General features: G+C 44.6%; 2 protein-coding genes across 4 annotated transcripts in view; both read right to left on the bottom strand.

Annotated features, from left to right (window-relative positions):
- The window catches only part of LOC310794048 (calmodulin-regulated spectrin-associated protein 3-like), a gene marked incomplete at both ends in the record, with an annotated part of 19,787 nt that extends 10,250 nt beyond the window's left edge, over window positions 1-9,537 (bottom strand). Inside the window, 7 exons of the mRNA XM_083655921.1 lie at window positions 1-124; window positions 1,338-1,385; window positions 2,890-2,925; window positions 3,462-3,551; window positions 3,686-3,826; window positions 3,959-4,236; window positions 9,405-9,537. The exon at window positions 1-124 is cut by the window's left edge and continues 15 nt beyond it. Of these exons, the coding sequence (XP_083512047.1) occupies window positions 1-124; window positions 1,338-1,385; window positions 2,890-2,925; window positions 3,462-3,551; window positions 3,686-3,826; window positions 3,959-4,236; window positions 9,405-9,537 (850 nt within the window). The remainder of the gene's footprint in view (window positions 125-1,337; window positions 1,386-2,889; window positions 2,926-3,461; window positions 3,552-3,685; window positions 3,827-3,958; window positions 4,237-9,404) is intronic.
- A 5,604-nt stretch (window positions 9,538-15,141) lies between these two features.
- The window catches only part of lpar2b (lysophosphatidic acid receptor 2b), a 24,074-nt gene continuing 19,215 nt past the window's right edge, over window positions 15,142-20,000 (bottom strand). For all 3 annotated transcript variants that reach the window (XM_083655947.1, XM_083655946.1, XM_083655948.1), the window contains one exon: window positions 15,142-16,512. In XM_083655947.1, coding sequence (XP_083512073.1) covers window positions 16,417-16,512 — 96 coding nt within the window. In that variant the 3' untranslated portion in view covers window positions 15,142-16,416. The remainder of the gene's footprint in view (window positions 16,513-20,000) is intronic.

Below are 20,000 nucleotides of genomic sequence, written 5' to 3'. Positions count from 1 at the left end.
AGCTGGGGCAGTAGTAGTGCAATGCAGCAGCTATAGCACAGCCATTAGACAGATCTTTGACCCCGTAGACCAGAGGAAAAGTAGGAGTCAGCTTAGACGGCACCTTATCCTTCCTATAGCGGATCTAAAGAAGAAAGAGGGAAGAGGAGGAGGAGGAGGAGAGAGAGGAAGAAAAAGAAGAAGAGAGGTGTGCATGGAGAAGCAGGAAAAGGGAAGAGCAGAGGGAGAGGAGGAGAGGAAAACATTACAGATATGAAAATAGGGAAAAAGGCACACACATGCATTTAATGTGGAGAGAGCTGTTACAGACATAGAAGTGCCAAAGGAAGGATCAAATGAGTCAGGATTGTCCCTCCTTCAGACAATACTGCTAGAAAAAGAAATGACACCACCATCAACTCAAACTGTGAAGCCAGCCAACATCCAATCACATTGCAAAGAGAGTATACAGAAACCAAGCACAAGACCAACAAACAAGACCAACAATGCCTCAACACACACACACACGCACACGCGCACGCGCACACACACACACACACACACACACACACACACACACACACACACACACTGCACCAGAATGTTGAGCACAGCACAAAAAAAGGGCATTGCAGTGAAAACGGCAGATACAAAAACACAGGTGGAAAAAAATGTGAGTGGAGGTGGAATGGGGAAGAGCGCCCTCTGGTGTCCATGCAGCAGAAACAGGCAGTGAAGGCACCAGGGCCTCAGCAGTCTCCAATCGGCAATCAACCACTTGTAAAAACTACACGGTCGCACACAAACTTCCAAAAGGGAAAGCAAGTGAATGATATCAACCCCCCCCCACCCCGCCTGGTGCTATAACCCCCTTTAGCAATGGCCACACAAGAGCCAAAAGACACCTGAGAGAGTCCCATCCACACAAATCAACTGCTGCATGTCTAAGTGCATGAAAAACTAATAACTAATGTCAGATGATGTTACGCAGCCTTGCTGCAGGAGGCCCGGGTATGTCAGCAAACACAATACTGGAACGAATCCACATCACAAGAGTCATGTCCAGTTGTATACCGCCTCCCATAGCATGGCTTTGTAACACCTCAAAGAAAAAGCAGCAAAATATAAATAAAGATGGATAAGCAGTGTTAACAACTAAAGGAGTTGTAATATGATCCATCCAACCTCGGGGTTGGAGTGGTAATTAGTTCATAGTCTGTATGTCAGTCATTCTGCTGGTTTGATTGACAGCGTGAGAAGAGGTGTGGCGATTCATCAGTCTTGTCTGTCAGTCAAGTTACGTTGCTACGGTGAGACAAGGAGGAGGGATGAGAGAAGAGTGCCGTGTTATACGTTACCACTGGCGGCTTATTCCCCGACTCCTTCAAACAAAAAGCGATGGCATGCTGGATGGGGGCGGGGCAGAGAGAGGGAGACAAGCGTAAGTGACAAGGGGGCGGGTCATCGCGGGAACCGCCGCCCACACCAGCACCGCTCGGGGAAGAGGAGAGCACCAGGGGGGGGAGGGGAGGGGCCACAAAAAAGGGGCGGAGTCAAGGGAGCTGGAAGGTGGGTGCTGAGGGTGCTGCAGCACCCCCTGGTGGCAAGAGATGGGATTTTTGAAATTGTTGGATTTGGCTGTCTTGTGTTTATACCACCAACAAAATGCATTAAAAAACAGTTTGTGCTTCCCAGCTCTAATCTTATTTCATACGCTCTCTCTTCAAAAGTGTTTGATTTTCATCATAATCTGGTTTTCCATAATAATAATAATAAGTTCAGTGTTTATGCCTGTGTTGCTGTCTGCTGTAGTGTAAAACGACTAAAGGGAGAACAGGTGCTTACATGAAAGTGAGTGAGAAAAGGAGAAGATACTGAATAATGACATCACAACAGTATAATCCTAATGTTAATTTAAAATTAAATATTCTTCTAAATGAAAGAAGAATGAAAGTCCAAAAAACTTCAAATTTTCGTCGCCGCTGCCTTTGCGGGCAGCACCGAGAGTCCCTTCCTTACAGCACCCCCTACCTAAAAGTACTTCCAGCGCCACTGGGCGGAGTTCAGCTACTGGAATCACAAACTCTACTCAAGTCACTTCACCACTCCATGCCCTCCCTCCTCTCCACCATCTCCTTCTCCCCCTCACCCCTGATGACTGGGCACTTTGAGAGGAAACTGAGACACAGATGACTGAACGTAATAATAGATTGGTCATCGGTCAGTTCAAAAAGGTCAAGATTTTCTGAAAGATGTAGTACTCCTGTCCTAGGTGTGGTGGACACTTCTGTAACAATGATAAGAGGCCGGACATTTGTGAAATGTCCATCTGTGTTCTTTTATTGCTCACGAGCGATGTGCCCATGTCCTCACATCAAGAGTGTCGGGCAAAGATTCATCATTTTCTTTCTGTCTCATGGAAGAAAACAGTTGAGCCATGAAAGGTCAGCAGCACAAATACTGATAACACTTGTTTTTCATCAACTGATGACAATGAAAAAACCTGTAGGAGACAGAAGCTCTAGTCAACTCGGAATGATAGTATGTGTGATTGTCTGAGCAAACAAAAGCAGTTTGAGCTTATCTCTCTCAGAACAGCAAGTTTGCAAATTCCACGCGAGCTCCCACCATCAGACAGAGAGAGAACAGATTATATTAACAACATATAGTAAGTAGTATAATGGTATGGATAATCTATCATTTCCATCACAAATACACACTTCAGACACCTGAAATGGGAAAGAGAAGAGGCATGTATAGCATTTCCAGCAGGCACAATAATGTCAGCCATAGCAGACAGACAGACAGAGAGAGAGAGAGAGAGAGAGAGAGAGAGAGAGAGAGAGAGAGAGGAAGAGAGAGAGAAAAGAGACAAACAGGGACAGAGAGACAGGAGGAGAGGACACTTACTGGGACTAGTTTCCAGTACCAGCGGGTGGAGGGACACTGCCAGGCAGAAGCAAGGCATGAGGACAAAACAGGGGAAGTAGACAAAAAGCAGAGCAAGGTGGATGTTAGAAGCTTTAGCAACACCGCATTACAGTCTGTCATTTTCCTTGCATAATGCATGTGTAGAGCTGCAACGATTGGTCGACTCATCAATTAAGTCGATGGACAGAAAATGAATCATCAATTGTTTTCATAATCGATTGTTTTGACTATTTTTTTTAAGAAAGAACAGTAAACTGATTATCTGAGGACGTTGTCTTCGGCTTTGGGGAAAAAGTTATCGACATTTTTCAACATTTTGTGACACTTTATAGACCAACTGACTAATCAACATGAATCAAAAATGAAAATAATCGTTAGTTGCAGCCCTATATGAATGTGTATGTGCCTGTGTGTGTGTGTGTGTGTGTGTGTGTGTGTGTGTGTGTGTGTGTGTGTGTGTGTGTGTGTGTGTGTGTGTGTGTGTGTGTGTGTGTGTGTGTGTGTGTGTGTGTGTGTGTGTGCGAGTGTGTGTGTGTGTGCATTTTTTTCACCGTTTCCTGAGCAGGCAGCAGGTCTGTACAAGACTGAGATTTGGGAGGCTGTTCTTCTTCTTCTGTGCTTTCTCTCAACTTCTGGTTCAGCTGTATGCAGCACAGTATAACACAACCACAGTTAACCAAAACGGCAGCTTTCCATGACAGCACTACCCAGCATTCATGGATGTTGAAATGATGAAGGTTTGAGAATGACAGTGTCTCAGATGCATCTCTCTCACCCTGTTGACCCAGAAGAGCAGAGCGTTCTCCCAGGGCGCCCCGGCGCCCATCTGCTCCGCCTCCACAGCCATCTTCACGCGGCCAACTGTCTCTTTGGCAGCCAGTGACATCAGCGCGTCAATCAGGGCCAGGTGGGCCTTCTGCACCAATCACAGGAGGGGAAAAACAAATTGTTCTCAAAAAGAACAATAGAGGACAACACACACGCGCGCACGCACACACACACGCACGCACGCGTGCACACACACACACACACACACACACACACACACCGTCTTGACGGGGCTGTGGCTGAGATCCTCCTCGGTGACGTCTGCATCCTGGTCCTTGGGGGTGAAGCCCCTCTTAGTGAGGAGCTGCAGCAGGGCGGAGGTGTCGGCGGGGGACCCCTGCGGCGCGGGCTGGGAGACCCCCCGGGTCTGGGCTAACAGGGCCTGGGCCCGGCAGTACAGCTCCGGGGAGAGCAGCAGCTTGGACACGGCCGGCTTCAGGTGCTCCTGTTCATACTGGTCCTTGTAGAGCGGCTCACGCAGCTCCACCGGAACATTCTCTGAACGGGGAGGAGAGAGACATGATGAGACAGAGAGAGGTTTTTCAATGTGTAGAGAGGAGAGACGCACCGTGTTTAGGAACTTTCAGTGGGTGACAGCAGCTGACTGAGTCTTCTTGAACAGATATAAGGGACACAAGAAGGAGAGTGGGGACAAACAAAAGGGAGTCCGCTTCCCTAAAGTCCGCAGCGCTTGTCCCTCCCTCATTACCACCACTGAGGTGCCCTTGAGCAAGGCCCTTAACCCCCAACCGCTCCAGTGGAGCTGATCAGTGGCCAGCAGATCAGACTGTGGTTGTACTGGTCAGCTTCCAGGTATGAATGTGTGTGTGAATGTGAACAGGGCGCTCCTGGAAAAGAGAGCATTGCTCTCAGTGAGTATAAATAAAGGTAAAAAAATTGTGCCGGTAAGGCATGGTGTATCTTGGTTATGTGGGGGGGATGTGGCAAATGAGATAAACTTCCAAAAAAGTGGTGTATCCCTTTAAGCAAGGCGAGACAGACTGTCCAGCTGTAGAGTAGAGACGTTCTTTATGAAAGCACTGTCCCACGACGTGGAAGAGGCCACACGGGTCACAGAGGCCCGTGGCAAAGAGATGACAGCGCTATGTTCTGTTCTGTTCTGGGAGAGAGAACAGGGGAAACTACCGTAAAGTAAACTGCTGGGCAAGTTTCTCCAAAAAGGCAATTAGGTGACAATAAAGTGACAACTTCTGCAGGGGGAGTGAGGAGGAGAAGTCCCTCCCAGAGATAATGTCATCATCTGCATGGGCAGCTCCACTGGCTTATCCAGACAAGTGTGACCTATTACATACAACACACACCATGGATACTCTATATGACACACACACACACACACACACACACACACACACACACACACACAGACGCACGCGCGCGCGCGCGCACACACACACACACACACACACACACACACACACACACACACACACACACACACACACACACACACACACACACACACACACACACACACACACACACACACACACACACACACACACACACACACACAGCTTCCCTAGCTGACCCATATTCCAATAGTCCAACTGGGCAGTCTGTGGATGGATCAGGGTAATCGTGGAGATTGGAGTGGACTCTCCACAGGGGACGAGGGGGAACAGTCGTCCACTTCCCTCCATTTTCTCTGCAGCCTCTGCTCCTATCTCTACTCCCTCTCTTTACTTTCCCACCCATTCCTTTAGTCCCTATCGGTCCATATGCTGAAGACTCAGACTCCTTTAGTCCCTATCGGTCGATACGCTGAAGACTCAGACTCCTTTAGTCCCTATCGGTCCATACGCTGAAGTCTCAGACTCCTTTAGTCCCTATCGGTCCATATGCTGAAGACTCGGACTCCTTTAGTCCCTATCGGTCAATCCATATGCTGAAGTCTCAGACTCCTTTAGTCCCTATCGGTCCACACGCTGAAGACTCAGACTCCTTTAGTCCCTATCGGTCCATACGCTGAAGACTCAGACTCCTTTAGTCCCTATCGGTCCATACGCTGAAGTCTCAGACTCCTTTAGTCCCTATCGGTCCATACGCTGAAGACTCAGACTCCTTTAGTCCCTATCGGTCCATACGCTGAAGTCTCAGACTCCTTTAGTCCCTATCGGTCCATACGCTGAAGACTCAGACTCCTTTAGTCCCTGTCGGTCCATACACTGAAGTCTCAGACTCCTTTAGTTCCTATCGGTCCATACGCTGAAGACTCAGACTCCTTCAGTCCCTATCGGTCCATACGCTGAAGACTCAGACTCCTTTAGTCCCTATCGGTCCATACGCTGAAGTCTCAGACTCCTTTAGTCCCTATCGGTCCATATGCTGAAGACTCAGACTCCTTTAGTCCCTATCGGTCCATACGCTGAAGACTCAGACTCCTTTACTCCCTACACGCTGAAGTCTCAGACTCCTTTAGTCCCTATCGGTCCATACCCTGAAGACTCAGACTCCTTTAGTCCCTATCGGTCCATACGCTGAAGTCTCAGACTCCTTTAGTCCCTATCGGTCCATACGCTGAAGACTCAGACTCCTTTAGTCCCTATCGGTCCATACGCTGAAGTCTCAGACTCCTTTAGTCCCTATCGGTCCATACGCTGAAGTCTCAGACTCCTTTAGTCCCTATCGGTCCATACGCTGAAGACTCAGACTCTTTTAGTCCCTATCGGTCCACACGCTGAAGTCTCAGACTCCTTTAGTCCCTATCGGTCCATACGCTGAAGACTCAGACTCCTTTAGTCCCTATCGGTCCATACGCTGAAGTCTCAAGACTCCTTTAGTCCCTATCGGTCCATACGCTGAAGTCTCAGACTCCTTTAGTCCCTATCGGTCCATACGCTGAAGTCTCAGACTCCTTTAGTCCCTATCGGTCCATACGCTGAAGTCTCAGACTCCTTTAGTCCCTATCGGTCCATACGCTGAAGTCTCAGACTCCTTTAGTCCCTATCGGTCCATACGCTGAAGTCTCAGACTCCTTTAGTCCCTATCGGTCCATACGCTGAAGTCTCAGACTCCTTTAGTCCCTATCGGTCCATACGCTGAAGACTCAGACTCCTTTAGTCCCTATCGGTCCATACGCTGAAGTCTCAGACTCCTTTAGTCCCTATCGGTCCATACGCTGAAGACTCAGACTCCTTTAGTCCCTATCGGTCCATACGCTGAAGACTCAAGACTCGGCTTTCTTATGCAACCCCTCCTTCCCCTCCTCGCCCCTCTCTCCATATCTAAACACCTCCTTTTCTCTGCAGTGCTCAAATCCAGCCAACACTGAGGAGGGGAACAGTAGGGACGCAGTGTGTAGCATTTGAGAGAAAAACGAGTGAAATTTCCAGTGTGACAGACACTCATCATCACTCACAGTTAGAGTTATTAAGTGGTCCACTGTACGGGGTTAAACCTTTCCCACTCAGCAGCACGGCCGTCACTATGGGAACGGTAGAAGAGGAGAGTGGCCATTCTGTCCCAGTCAAAGCAGAGGCTGTGGGACTGAGTGGACTGCAGAGCAGGGAGGGAGGGAGCGGCTAACCCATTTAGCATAATACTAACCTAATGGTGCACACACACAGAAACAGGCCAGTGGAGCTAAAACAGCACAGCAGAAAACACGGCCGGAGTGTCGCAGCTTGGTGCCATGTGGCTTTATTTGAGTGGGTTTGATGTGTATAATCAGGTGCTGAGTGGGAGTGAGTGAGCAGAATTGTGTTCGGCCACAGCTATGCCATTTTACGTGCATGTGATCGGGCTGAATCTTTCAGGAAGTGTAAAGAGCACCCCTGCAGGTGACCAAAGAGAGCCAGATTTTTTTAATTAGGTAATTAGGGCAGATGAATTGCCCTAATGACATAATGATTGCCCTAATTACGGAATCATGTGATGTCACTTGAGCAATGATGACATCATCTGGTGACATCATCTCTGATGACATCACCATTGAGTGCTCGAGTGACATCACTGGTGAGTGGTGACATTCTATACTACTAGCAATCTCGCACCCTACACGCACTCAATTCCTAGGCTCGCCCGCTGCGCGGGCTCGCGACCTCACCCGCCCTGCAGCTCACCCACTGCGCGTCACAAATGCAGCTCGGCCGCTATGCCACTATGACATCACTGATGACATCATCACTGAAGACATCATCATTGAACTTATCCGCAGCCAGGAAGGATGACATCACTGATGACATCATCACTGATGACATCACATCATTAGATAATTAGGGCAATCACCTAATTAAAGAATCCAGCTCTGTCAGGTCACCTGATCACAGTGTAGGCGTAGGCATGTGTGTGTGTTTGTACACATCACTGACTCTTTCCTCTTTTTTGCTAGACTATGTTTGCAGTGAGTCATCCTTTGGTCGTGTCAGGTCAAATAATATCCGTTAGCTTCAGTTGGAGCGTAGCTATAGCACAAACCCCTGTGTGACATTATTGCTATTTGCATCCGGACTTTATACATTAAATATCTCTGAGGAACCCAGCTGACAGATAACAATGGAAACCCCTGGTGAGATGTCGTCAGCTCATCTCTTTTTTCCATCCTGGTATAGATAATATGTAACAACAAGACTCTCTGTCCAACGCTATCACTTCAAAACAAACAAGGCCAGTTACATGGAGATTAATAGTTTACTACAGTGATTACATCATTCTGTTAGAGCCTGATGATCTGATCAATATCCCTGTGAGCATATAGGGCTATAAATCAAAACGTGTCGGCTGTACTGAAAAACATGCACATTTATTCAAAGTGTATTTGGACAGTGGAAAACGTTTTTAAATCACTCTGACAACAAACATCTTTAATCCATTATCCAGATCATTAGGATATATTTTGGCCAACAAAAACACATTGCGGATTAATTTCCATGCGCGCATAGGGCTACATTCATTGTATGTTATTTTTGTGTCCTATATTATGTTGAAAATGTATTATGAAGTAGGCTACCTGTGAAGCACTGAGAACGCCATTGTCTACTGTCTGTCTATGCCATGCGTTGGCTATATCACAGCGTGCGTAACACTAACACACATATTATGCGCGCTATTGGTCCATTTACAGCCGGTCCACATAATGTACTAACTAGGCCGTCTTGGTCTTAGCAAAAAGTCTCACTGTTTCTCAAATTATATTCGCCTATTTACTGTTAAGTTGCCTTTACAAATTGTGCCTGGTCAGCTTTATGCTTTATGGTGGTAAACCCACTACAGGCCCATATAGCCCCACCTGACAAAACGCTTTGTTGCAATGCAACGATGACAGCCTTCCAGTTCCTTCCCTGCGACATGCACTATTATGAGGAAATGCTCTCTCCCTCGACTCCCTGACACTACTACTCATATTCATGTAGCCTAGCTAATTGCTTGCTAATTGCTTTAGGAATATGCTAATACAGTGTTAACCTGCACCGGTACGTGAGGGAGGGAGGGAGGGGGCTACGCGAGCTATGTAGGGCAGCAGGGCAGCGGCTGTGAAGGATGGATGCTGCCTGGAGGCCGGCGGAGGTTTCCCTCAACCCCAAACAACAAAACGCCGATTCAACTCAGTTCCATACAGCATGATCAATGATGAAGTGCCCCACCCCACCCCAGCACAGCACAGCAGCGCGTCGTCTGATGAAAGCATCCCCGGCTGAAGTGTGTACCTGCAGAGCCGTAGGATTTCGCCAGCAGCCACCGGACGCTGGCGCAGATCTTGGCTCGGTTGAAGTCGTACTGGTCCAGCGGTTTAATCTCCGGCACCGTGAACGTCTTCTTGATCGCGCTCGCGTCCACCATGGCCGAGCTGTTCCGTGCGAGAAGGACACGGAGGAGACACCACCACCGCACCGCCGCCGCGCCGGGTAGTATGTGATGATGATGCTGATGGAGGAGAGAGGAGGAGGAGGAGGAGGAGAATGGGGAGGAGGAGGATGGGGAGGAGGACTCAGCGGCGCAGTGGTGACATGCTGAACAACAAATGCGTGTCGTGCGTCACAACTACAAGTTCAGAAACAAAGAGTGACAATGGAAACAGACGATCTGACATCAACTGAATCCAAAACAATAACGTACAATAATAAAGTAGGCCACAGCAGTAGTTATTAATGACACGCCTTCTTCTCCACATCCCCGCCCCCGTGAACGTCACATCTCGGCCACCGGGGGCATCATCACAGAATAAATAGAGCCTACTCGGCAGAGTTGGGGCCAATGCCCACCCATGAATTGAATTGAGAATGCACAACGTAAATTTCAATTCAATAACGTTAGCTGGAGTTGGATTGAAATGTCACCCAGCTAAGGAAACAGAGTTGGAGTTGAATGACATGACATTCCACTTTTGAGAGAGTTTGTCTTGACTTGCTAAATTTCTAAATCAAACATTCTGAATCAAATAAAAGGACAGATCAAATACATTCAATACTATGACATTTTGGATGAGATTACATGGAAATACATTATTGCATGCATGGTCAGGGACCACCTGCAATGCCTTCACGGGCCACCAGGGGGCCGCAGACTACCAGTTGAAAACCCCAGAGAGCTCAGATCTAATTACATCATTACATTACATTGCATTACATTACACACACTACTTGTAATCTGTGGTAAGAAAACAAACAAACCAAACCGTCCCAAAAATCCAGTTCAATTCCAGTTGTTTCCTCCAGATGTTTTCAAATTCCATTTCCAATTCCAATTCATCAGTGGAATTGTTAATGATGTCATTGACTCTGTCACTGCACTTGGAGGTAGCAGTATAGAGCAGTGGTTCTCAAGCCTTTTCACGTCAAGGCCCCATACTAAACTGACACAATTTAGACCAAGAGACCCCTATTTGATACGATTTCATTGTTTGTGACCCACTCTCCTGACCCATCTTGCAGGAGCCTGGTGTTGGGGTCATTAGGTTGATTGGGTGCACCGTCCGGGGCCCAGTGCACTTGGGCTTCAGAAAACCTTCAGACCATTCAGTCCCTCTCCCGAGTCCCTCCGTCCCTCCTCACGCACCTTTTATTCTGTTCTTTTGTTTAATAGTTTGTGTTGTCTAGTTATTTTCCATTCGTTTTAGTGAATAATTTATTGTTTTAACTTACTTTGGTGTATGACTCCCCTCCAAGGAGGTTCTGCTCCCCTCATATGTTACAACCCGACTCAAGGAAGTAACAAGGGGAGTCATACACCAAATTAAAAGTTAAAACAATAATTTAGACAACACAAACTTAACAAATGGACAGAACAAAAGGTGCATAGGTGAGGAGGTAGAGAGACTGAACGGTCTGAAGGTCTTCTAGGCTACACCGTAACCAGGTGCACCCAATCAGACCACAACACCAGACTCCTGCGAGACAGGGCCAGGAGAGTGGGAGGGCCGCCACACTTTTAGATGTTTTGTTACAGAAAGTGTATGAAACCCATGACCAAAATAGTCTGTTACTTATGGTTGGAATTCTAGTGAAAATAAATTATGACCTTTTTTGCTGGGGAGCCCCTGGAACACCCTCAAGGACCCCTGGGGGTCCCCGTACCCCTCTTTAAGAACCACTGGTAGACCAAGAGAATACAGGAGTGATAACGACCTTGGCAGTTGTTAAATGCCATTGGGGATCAACAGATTCACTGTTTTAGCCTATAGGCCATTGACAGAATTACCACCGATTTGGATCTCCATAAAGGCCGGGGTGGGAAAAACAAAATTACAAAATGAGTAGCAGTCTTCCCTTCCTCCATGCCGAGGTGCCCTTGAGCAAGGCACTTCACCCCAGCCTTCAATACAGCAGAAGGTTGTGGTTGTATATTGGCACTGTAGTAAATAGGATGTGTGTTCAGTTGACTTTCCCTGGGTAAATAAAAATGACCACGCAGAAGGCTGTCTCCTTTAGAAGTGAAAAGGTTTAAATGGTTTTGGCCATTAATGTGAAGTAACGACTAGCGTTACAAAGTGATCCCAGCAAGAGTGTAACATTTTATCATATTGAATTAATTTGAACGTAATCAGAAATCATAAAGTCGTGGGTTGAATATATTTCCCATAGTTTGTTGGACATTTTGACAAACATTTATTAACCTTTAACCCTCTGTCTCCTCAAAGCCATTTCCTTGCATGGGCAGTCCTCTTGCTCATGTGCAAATCCTCACAGGTTTTGTGGTGGAAATATCAATGACTATGCGCAGCACAACAAGCTGCAGTTGTGCAAGTCTAAAAACACGCAAGAAATGGATTAGAGACTCTGAATTGCTCATTGGCACGAGTGGGAGTGTGTTTTCCGATAGTATTGCCTTCTCGCCCGATGGTGCCTGAATAGGCATGCATGCATCTCTCGACAGTGCCCTCTAGTGTGGCTGTAATAAGCACTTTGCTACTCCCCTACTTTGTATTCATTATTATTATACAGTACTAATATTCCACAGGCTAACTGCATTCATTTGGCAGATCACAAAGTCCAACACAGGCTCAGAATATCATTTATAATCTTTATTTATCGTCTCGAGCCTAGTGCCAAGCCATTGAACTCCTGTACAAACTGTACAGCACAAATTTGCTACACAAAAGTTACCACCAAACCACAAAAACAGATGCAAAGAAAAGGGGCTGCAGCTCAGTGGAGGTCAAGAATGCATTTATTTGAAAAAGGCTGCCCTACATACAGCCAGGTTTCCATCCATGGTCATTGGCAGTCTGTGGTGTTTGAGAACGGGCAGGGTTCAGCAGTGTCATCCACAGTGTCAACCACTAAGAATGTTGCAAAACCTGTTTGTTCTTGTTTGTTCTTATCTTTTCTTTGCTGGTAACTGAGTGGGTGTAGGTTAGAAATCCTGATTCAGCTGTAGTAGCTTATATGTGTGACAGAAGAGCACAGGGTAACCAGATCTACACGACATACATACCCACCATAAGATAAAGGTAAGAACAGGATCATTATGTAGTTCTCTGGCATTTCTAATGGTATATCTATAGGTTTGTGTGTGTGTGTGCGTGTGCGTTGGCTGTATTTTTCTATAGTCATTTTGGATTTTTACGAGAAATGTGATTGACGATGCAGGAATAAAGGTATGTTTTAACCCAATGCTAATGGAGATCCTGGTAGCCATACTTAGAGAAAGTTCATGCGCTAAACCACAGTTAGGAAGACGGAGACTGGTGCTCAACAGTTGAGGAACCACAGTAGCATCAGAAGGAGAACACTGGAGCACTCGGGTCGTCTTTAGATGGCTCTGAAGAAGACCAAGTGTCGAAACGTCAGTGTTTGATCTGCACCTTATAATAAACCATCTAAAGACGACCTGAGTGCTCCAGTATTCTCCTTCTGATCCTGGTAGCCATATACATTCAACTCCTAGTTTGGTGTGATTGCTTATGGAATCTTTGGGGAAAACATATTTTCATCATTCCAGATTAATTGGAAAGAAATACGTCACCCTTCCCAGCAGATGGAAGTGAAATTATATTTTCAAAATAAATTTATATACTGAGCAAAAAATATGAACCCAACATGTTTGTTTTTGCTCCCATTTTTCATGAATTCATTGAAGATCTAACAACAAACAAAAGGCTTACTTCTGTCAAATTTTGTTCACCAAACTGGTTGAAATCCGTGTTAGTGAGCACAAGATAATCCATCCACTTGACAGGTGTGGCATATCAACATGCTAGACAGCAATAAAATGCCACTCCAAAATGTGCAGTTTTACCACCAGATACTGGTCTTCAAAAGTGCATATCTGCAGCCGTAATCATGTGAGATCCATAGTTCAGTGCCCACTCTCTTTTTTTCCAAGATAAAACTGCACATTTTAGAGTGGCCTTTTATTGTGAGCATCCCAAGGAATCTTTATATTGTTGGAAATTGCAACAATTTTGTCTCCTCTATTATTAAGTATACTGGAGATAAATAGCCTAGAATGACCTTATGAATAAGCCCAATAGAGAAGTAGAAGCATGTGTTTTTGCAGGCTGCAGGACTGCACAGACCTGCACAGGCATCCTGTGCACGTGCAAATGAGACTTCCTGTCCTCGCTCTTTTTCGGGGGAAAGTGGGGTCGATAGATGGAGGACCCTACATGAAGCGAGGTATGGTTTAACCACAAAGGAACTTTGGTCGAACTCCTGCGACGCATTATGCTTTTTGAGGTTTAACTATAGATGAACTTTCGTTTGTGTGTGTGTGTGTGGGAAAAAACACCCTAAAGCAGGAAATCTCTGATTGTTATAAAACAGACACTGGGGCATTGGAGACCAGTCTCACTCAAGATCATTTGTCAGATAACTGGATGCAGACTGGGAGATGAGATTTGGGTGTGGCTCATTTTCAATGGAGAATTTCTTACTCCAATTATATTTTTAAGAGGTCATTTTCGTAGCTATTGGCTTTCATTTATTTTTGTATTGTACCTCAGCAAGTTTCATAATAAATTCTTTTTATATTACAAACTTCAATCATCCCAACCAAATTTTGGTGCCGGCTCATCTTGTTCCTGAGGTTCCGGGGGAATCAGAATGCGATAATATACCACACCTGTAAACTGTCCTCCAAAGGAATGTGAGTTTTTGGGTTAATACCTGTTTTTCCTGCAGGTTAATGTGCCATGGGCAGTTCCTCCTCCAAGAAGACGTTCTTTGGGAGACGGAAGAAAGAAGCTTCACGTGTGAGTAAGGCCTGGGGCAGACTGAAGGGGGCGCTGCCCAATAAGAAACACAAGAAGATGAGCATTCTATCACTGGGTAAATTGAGCCTGGATCACCTGAGGAAGGAGGAGCGTTCACAGAAGAAGAAGAAGCAGTCGATATTGATCAAAGGGCTCTCTCTTGGCAAACCTAAGAAGGAGCCCGTGTCGATACAGACTCTGTCACTAGGAAGAAAGGAGAGGAATGGAGGAGGCATAGGAGAGCAGATAAAGTGGAGATTGTCTTTAGGGAACACCACAAAGAGCTCACCTCCCAACCAGAGGTTCTCTCTTGCTCTCTGAACTCTGCCACTTAAAGCGGTGCTTCTCAAACTTTTTCACGTCAAGGACCCCTAAAATGACACAAATTGGACCACGGACCCCCATTTAGTAAGATTTTGTCCCAGGGTTCCCCCATCTCATACAATTTTTGCTTTTAGATGTTTTATTACATTACGTGTAAGAAACCCATGACCAAAACAGTCATACATTCTGTCATCGTGTTACTTATGGTATTTTAGTGAAAATAGGTTATCCCCCTTTTACTGGGGACCCCCTGGAACCTCCCCAAGGACCCCTGGGGGGTTCCCAGACCCCACTTTGAGAACCACTGACTTTAAGCACAGTCAGTGTGAGAGTCTCTACTCCCTATATGGTCTCCAATTCATTCCCTGCATGGCCCTGCACCAAGTGCCCTCAAAAGACAGCTTTTCAAACAAGTCAGATAGACCGGCTACTCAAGTATTCAAAGTTTAATGTCAGTTGGCGTGCACGGACACAGACAAACCTTCCTTCATATAAATACATGGACGTCACTTTTACTCAACATGTGCTGCACACGAGCATCAATCAGCACATCCAATTATCACAGGTGAACATTAAAAAAATATTTTCCCTTTTGTTTTGAATCAATATCAATAAAACGTCGGTCTCCTGCTGAAAAACTATCGCTTAAGAAATGACATGTAATTTTTTTCAATGGCATTTAATTTTTTTTAATATAATCTCAATGTAAAAATCAAATAATTAAATTTTACATTGAAATGATATCCCCCCAAAAAATTAATTTCATTTTTGGATATAAAGTCAATATAAAATATTATTTGATTTGACTGTTCATCTTTAATGAAGAATATGTTGTATTACAGGAGATGTCTGCAATGTCACATCTGCAAAAGTTCTCTAAATACATAATGTCAACTGTCATAATGATCATCAATAAAGCTTTATATCACATATAACTGTACGGAATCTTGTGTATCAAACATATTAACAATTCCCATAATGTAAAACATTTACATAAGATTAGCATACAGTCTTAAAAACAAACAAAAACAGTAAATAATCAGATATTTATGAGGGATCAGCTTACAGCATGACAACTACCATTTTGGCTCAGCTACTTATGAGTTGGTTACCTATAGCAGTGCTTTTTAGTGGCATTGCATTGGGACGGAAACTGGATTATGCCCATTATGATTATTATTAATAGAATATGGAATATTGTTTTGGGTTTCAACTTTCAATAGATAATAGAACGATCTTAGTAAACATCTAAGATTTGCAGAGCTACTTAAATGCTTTTTAAAAATAAGCCCAGGAAGAATATTCTGCTTAGTTAAGACTTGGCTAGCTAGGGAATGGACACAGGGTTTCCTCTGTGAGCTTCAGGGGCCTTTGTGGTCATCTGACTGAATTCAATTATATCTATGATACATACATACTGTTCATAGGTTGGAGGATCATAAGGGTAACAAATTCCTGTATAAAAATCAGTTTATCAGTTAGAAACAATTAAATAAAAATCCAATGGGATTTAAAAAAACCAAAAACAGCAACCAGTTTTTTTCCCTGTCAGAATGGTCTTACTGTAGTTGTGGAAAAACTGGTCTATAAGGCATTGTCCATACACAGATCAGTGGGTTTCAGTGCCAAGTGTGTGTACTGTATGTATGTATGTATGAATATCTTCAGTGTGTGTTGAAAGTTTATCTTAGTTCAGGTTCATTTCAGCTTTCCGAAGAGGCCTGGTTGTCCGTGTCTTCCAGCATGAGAGGTCTTCCGTTGGGTTTCTCTTCCAGCTCAGCTTTACGAGACTTATAGTTCTACAGATTGGGGTGGGGTGGGGAGACAGAAAAGTACAAGCCAGGGGGGGGGGGGGATGAGGTAAGGAATGGACAGAAGGAAAAAGAAAGGATAGCGAGAAAGAGGGAAGGGGATTAGGTGCAACAGAAAGTAAAAGGGAGTGAAGAAGAAACGAGAGAAAACAGGTTAGTCATGTCCAAACTAGCAAAAGACGGAAACTGTTAATAGGAAAAGACCTATAAAATACATATTTACTCCTGGGATACAGAGTGTTTGCACTCAGTTTGAGGCCTATTGTTGAGATTTGCATTTGGAGCCGACAGACAATCATGCAAAGCACACAGCAGCAGGCAGGCAGGCAGGCAGACATAACCAGACAAAACAAAAAACAACAACAAAGAGAAATAGGGACATTTAAATACGTCCATTTATTAATTTTGGTTGCAATTTCTTTGTACAAAAATAATGTGAAAACGCTTTGAAACGTCAAAAATGAACAATATCAACAGTAAGCCTACAGTATAATATGAAAATGAGTTACGAACAAGTAGATTTATGTGAAATCTGAAGACAAATAATATAATTTGCATATTATAGTACATCCCTTTAATAGCTTTTTGTATTGACATTCCCTTTAAAGTATTGGTACTTACAGTAATGATTTACTAGTGGCAGTATATGCCAATGTAACTTCCCTTTTATTGTGTGCGTCACCTGCATATTTTACCATCAACACAACAGAATGTTGATGTCATGGACAGGATGTGCAAGTATGGAAAACAATCAGTGCGCACACGCTCAGAAATGCACGTGCGCATAGTACACACAAACCCACACACACGCACATGTTCACGACTACTACTTGCTAGCAGTGACAACAGAGTGCAGAGGCTGTGTGTGGATGTGTGTGTGTGTTAGGGATGGGCATTTCTAGCAAAAACACTATTCGAAATTCGCTGGCCAAAGTCGACTTTTAATCGAAATTCGAAAATAAAAATAAAATGTAAAAAAAATTAAAAATCTTTTTTTTTTTTTTGTGAGTGAAATGTTGCATTGTCTCCCCTGATTCTAAGTATAGTCGAATCGCTTGGTTTGAGCAAGTCAAACAATTTTTATAAGCATTTTAAGCAAGGTTTATGGAAAAATGAATGGCGGATGAAATCCCATGAAGAGGGAGAGGTTGCTTATAAAAATTGTTTTACTTGCTCAAACCAAGCGATTCGACTATTCTTAGAATCAGGGGAGACAATGCAACATTTCATTGCAACAGTTCAAAAAAAAAAAATGTTTTTTTTTTTTTTCAAAAAACGAATTTCGAATTTCAATAATAAAAGTCGACCTTGATAATAACAACGATTATTCGAAAATTCGAAATTCGATGCCCATCCCTAGTGTGTGTGTGTGCGTGTGTGTGTGTGGATATTCCGGCATATGCCAACGAGGGAATGAACGCCTCTGAACATACACACATGCCAGAGCGACAAGTCACAGGAAATACAGCAAGGAGCACGAGCCGTTCTAACCACCAGAAGACATCTGGAGCGCTTTAAGACTGTACAGTGCTAGCAAACAATCCAACACAAATATTAGCGACGGCACAAATAACATACAAATGTTGCACTGGGTATAGAATAAGCAAATATTGCGCAAGAGCCAGAGGCATTGGAGCGATTCCAAATAGCTCGTCTAATAACATGTTTTGAATACATGAGGAACTGTGAGTCAGGCTTTCTGTTACATGACTGGCCTTGATTTGAGGGATTTGATTATGGGCTAATGATCTTCTGCCAACGGTCTATTGGCAAGTGTGACATCCTCCTGAGTGAACGTACATGAAAAGGTACTACTCGTCTTTGTACTTTATATGACACAGTCACAAAGAACAGAACACTGACTTTAAGGAATATTTAGTGTCAAATGAACCCCGTGTTAAAATGAACATTGCTTTAAGTTCACAGAAACACAATTGTGAAATGTCACATTCTTTACTTAGCTAATAATTGTTCTTACTGGCACTGGCATTCCTGTTATGTTCAGGAAATTTTGTTTGACTGCCTCACTGTGACACAACACAACTCCACTACTAACAACAGTCTAGACATCGCTGCTGACAATAGATATGATGTATCAAATATAGAGCAGCTAACCACAGACAATCTCTCAATTCCTCTTTTACTGTGCACGTGTATTATGAGTCACTGTTGTCTTGGGAGCATGTACTTTAACAGCAGTGCTCCATCACATGATGACCGATGGCAGGTGTCCTGGAGCAGTGTCTTTATATGTTTGTTTGTTTATGTCTTTGTTTGTGTTTGTGTTTGTTCATTCTTTTATTTGTTTATTTACTATGTGCACTGCTTAGGGTCATTATGGTATGCACTATGCACTGTTTAGGTGGCACAGAGCCCCAGTGCCCTGCAGAAGGGAAACACAGTGTGCACTGGTACGCCGGGTAGTACAGTAAAAGTCAAACAAGCATCAACTAACTGGAGACGGGTGCGCTGTACCAGGAACCAGGAAGTAACACTGTGATTTTCACATCAACAGTTACAACTACACTGTGCTACCACAGCAGTTACAACAACACTGTGCTACCACAGCAGTTACAACTACACTGTGCTACCACAGCAATTTGGTGTGAACATGTGGAGTTTAAGTACATCTGGGGCCGGTTGCACCAACTGGTCTTACACTGGTCTTAAGCTAAGTTGGTCGTAACTTTACGACCTAACAGCTACGCCGGTTGCACCAAGACGGCTTAAGCCTTCTTTTCACTACGACCAGGCGTAACTCCTACGCCTGGTCAGGAGGCGTAGCGCCTGCCTGTAACAGAGATCTCCGTGTCTTATCAGCGGAGACCGTTTTGGGTCCTTACCCTCATCGTCGTAACACAGCCAGTTCTCCATCTTTTGAAGCATGATGTTAGATTACAACGAGCTAGTTGTGTGGCTTAGCCTTCCAAAATGTTGCCGTTAATTCTTTAGAATTTAATGCATAGAATTGGGAACGTTACATTCAATTTCATTCAGACTGTCTTTCTGGCTCAATCGCCGCCATTTTCCCCCCGGAGCGAGGGAGGGTGAGAGGAGGGAGGGTGTTTTACAGTAGTGGCTGAGAGAGCGTAGTGGCACAGTGCTCCAAGCAGGTCGCGAGGCACATTTTTTGCAACATCATCCAATCAGGGTGCATTCCCTGGCAATTCACATGGACGCGCATTGCTACGACCAGCATAGTTAAGACCAGACGTAAGCTGTGTTGGTGCAACAGGCGTAAATCCACTCTAAAGACTGGTCTTAACTAAGACCGACGTAGGAGTTACGACCAGGCATAGTTAAGACCACTTGGTGCAACCGGCCCCTGGTCTCTCACATGGTTCTCTCAGTCCAATCATGTATAACCTCCACGAGCACCTCAGAAGCACAAGCACACTTGTTTATATTTGGTCAAAGCAGAGAATGGAGAGAGTTGGAACTGCTATGATTGTGAACTTGTGGTATACTAGTACAGC

This window comes from Poromitra crassiceps (genome assembly GCF_964638095.1).
Source record: "Poromitra crassiceps genome assembly, chromosome: 19".
In the NCBI taxonomy this organism is placed as follows: Eukaryota; Metazoa; Chordata; class Actinopteri; order Beryciformes; family Melamphaidae; genus Poromitra; species Poromitra crassiceps.
Note: the sequence above shows the minus strand (reverse complement) of the source record. Positions and strands in the feature narration are given on the sequence as shown.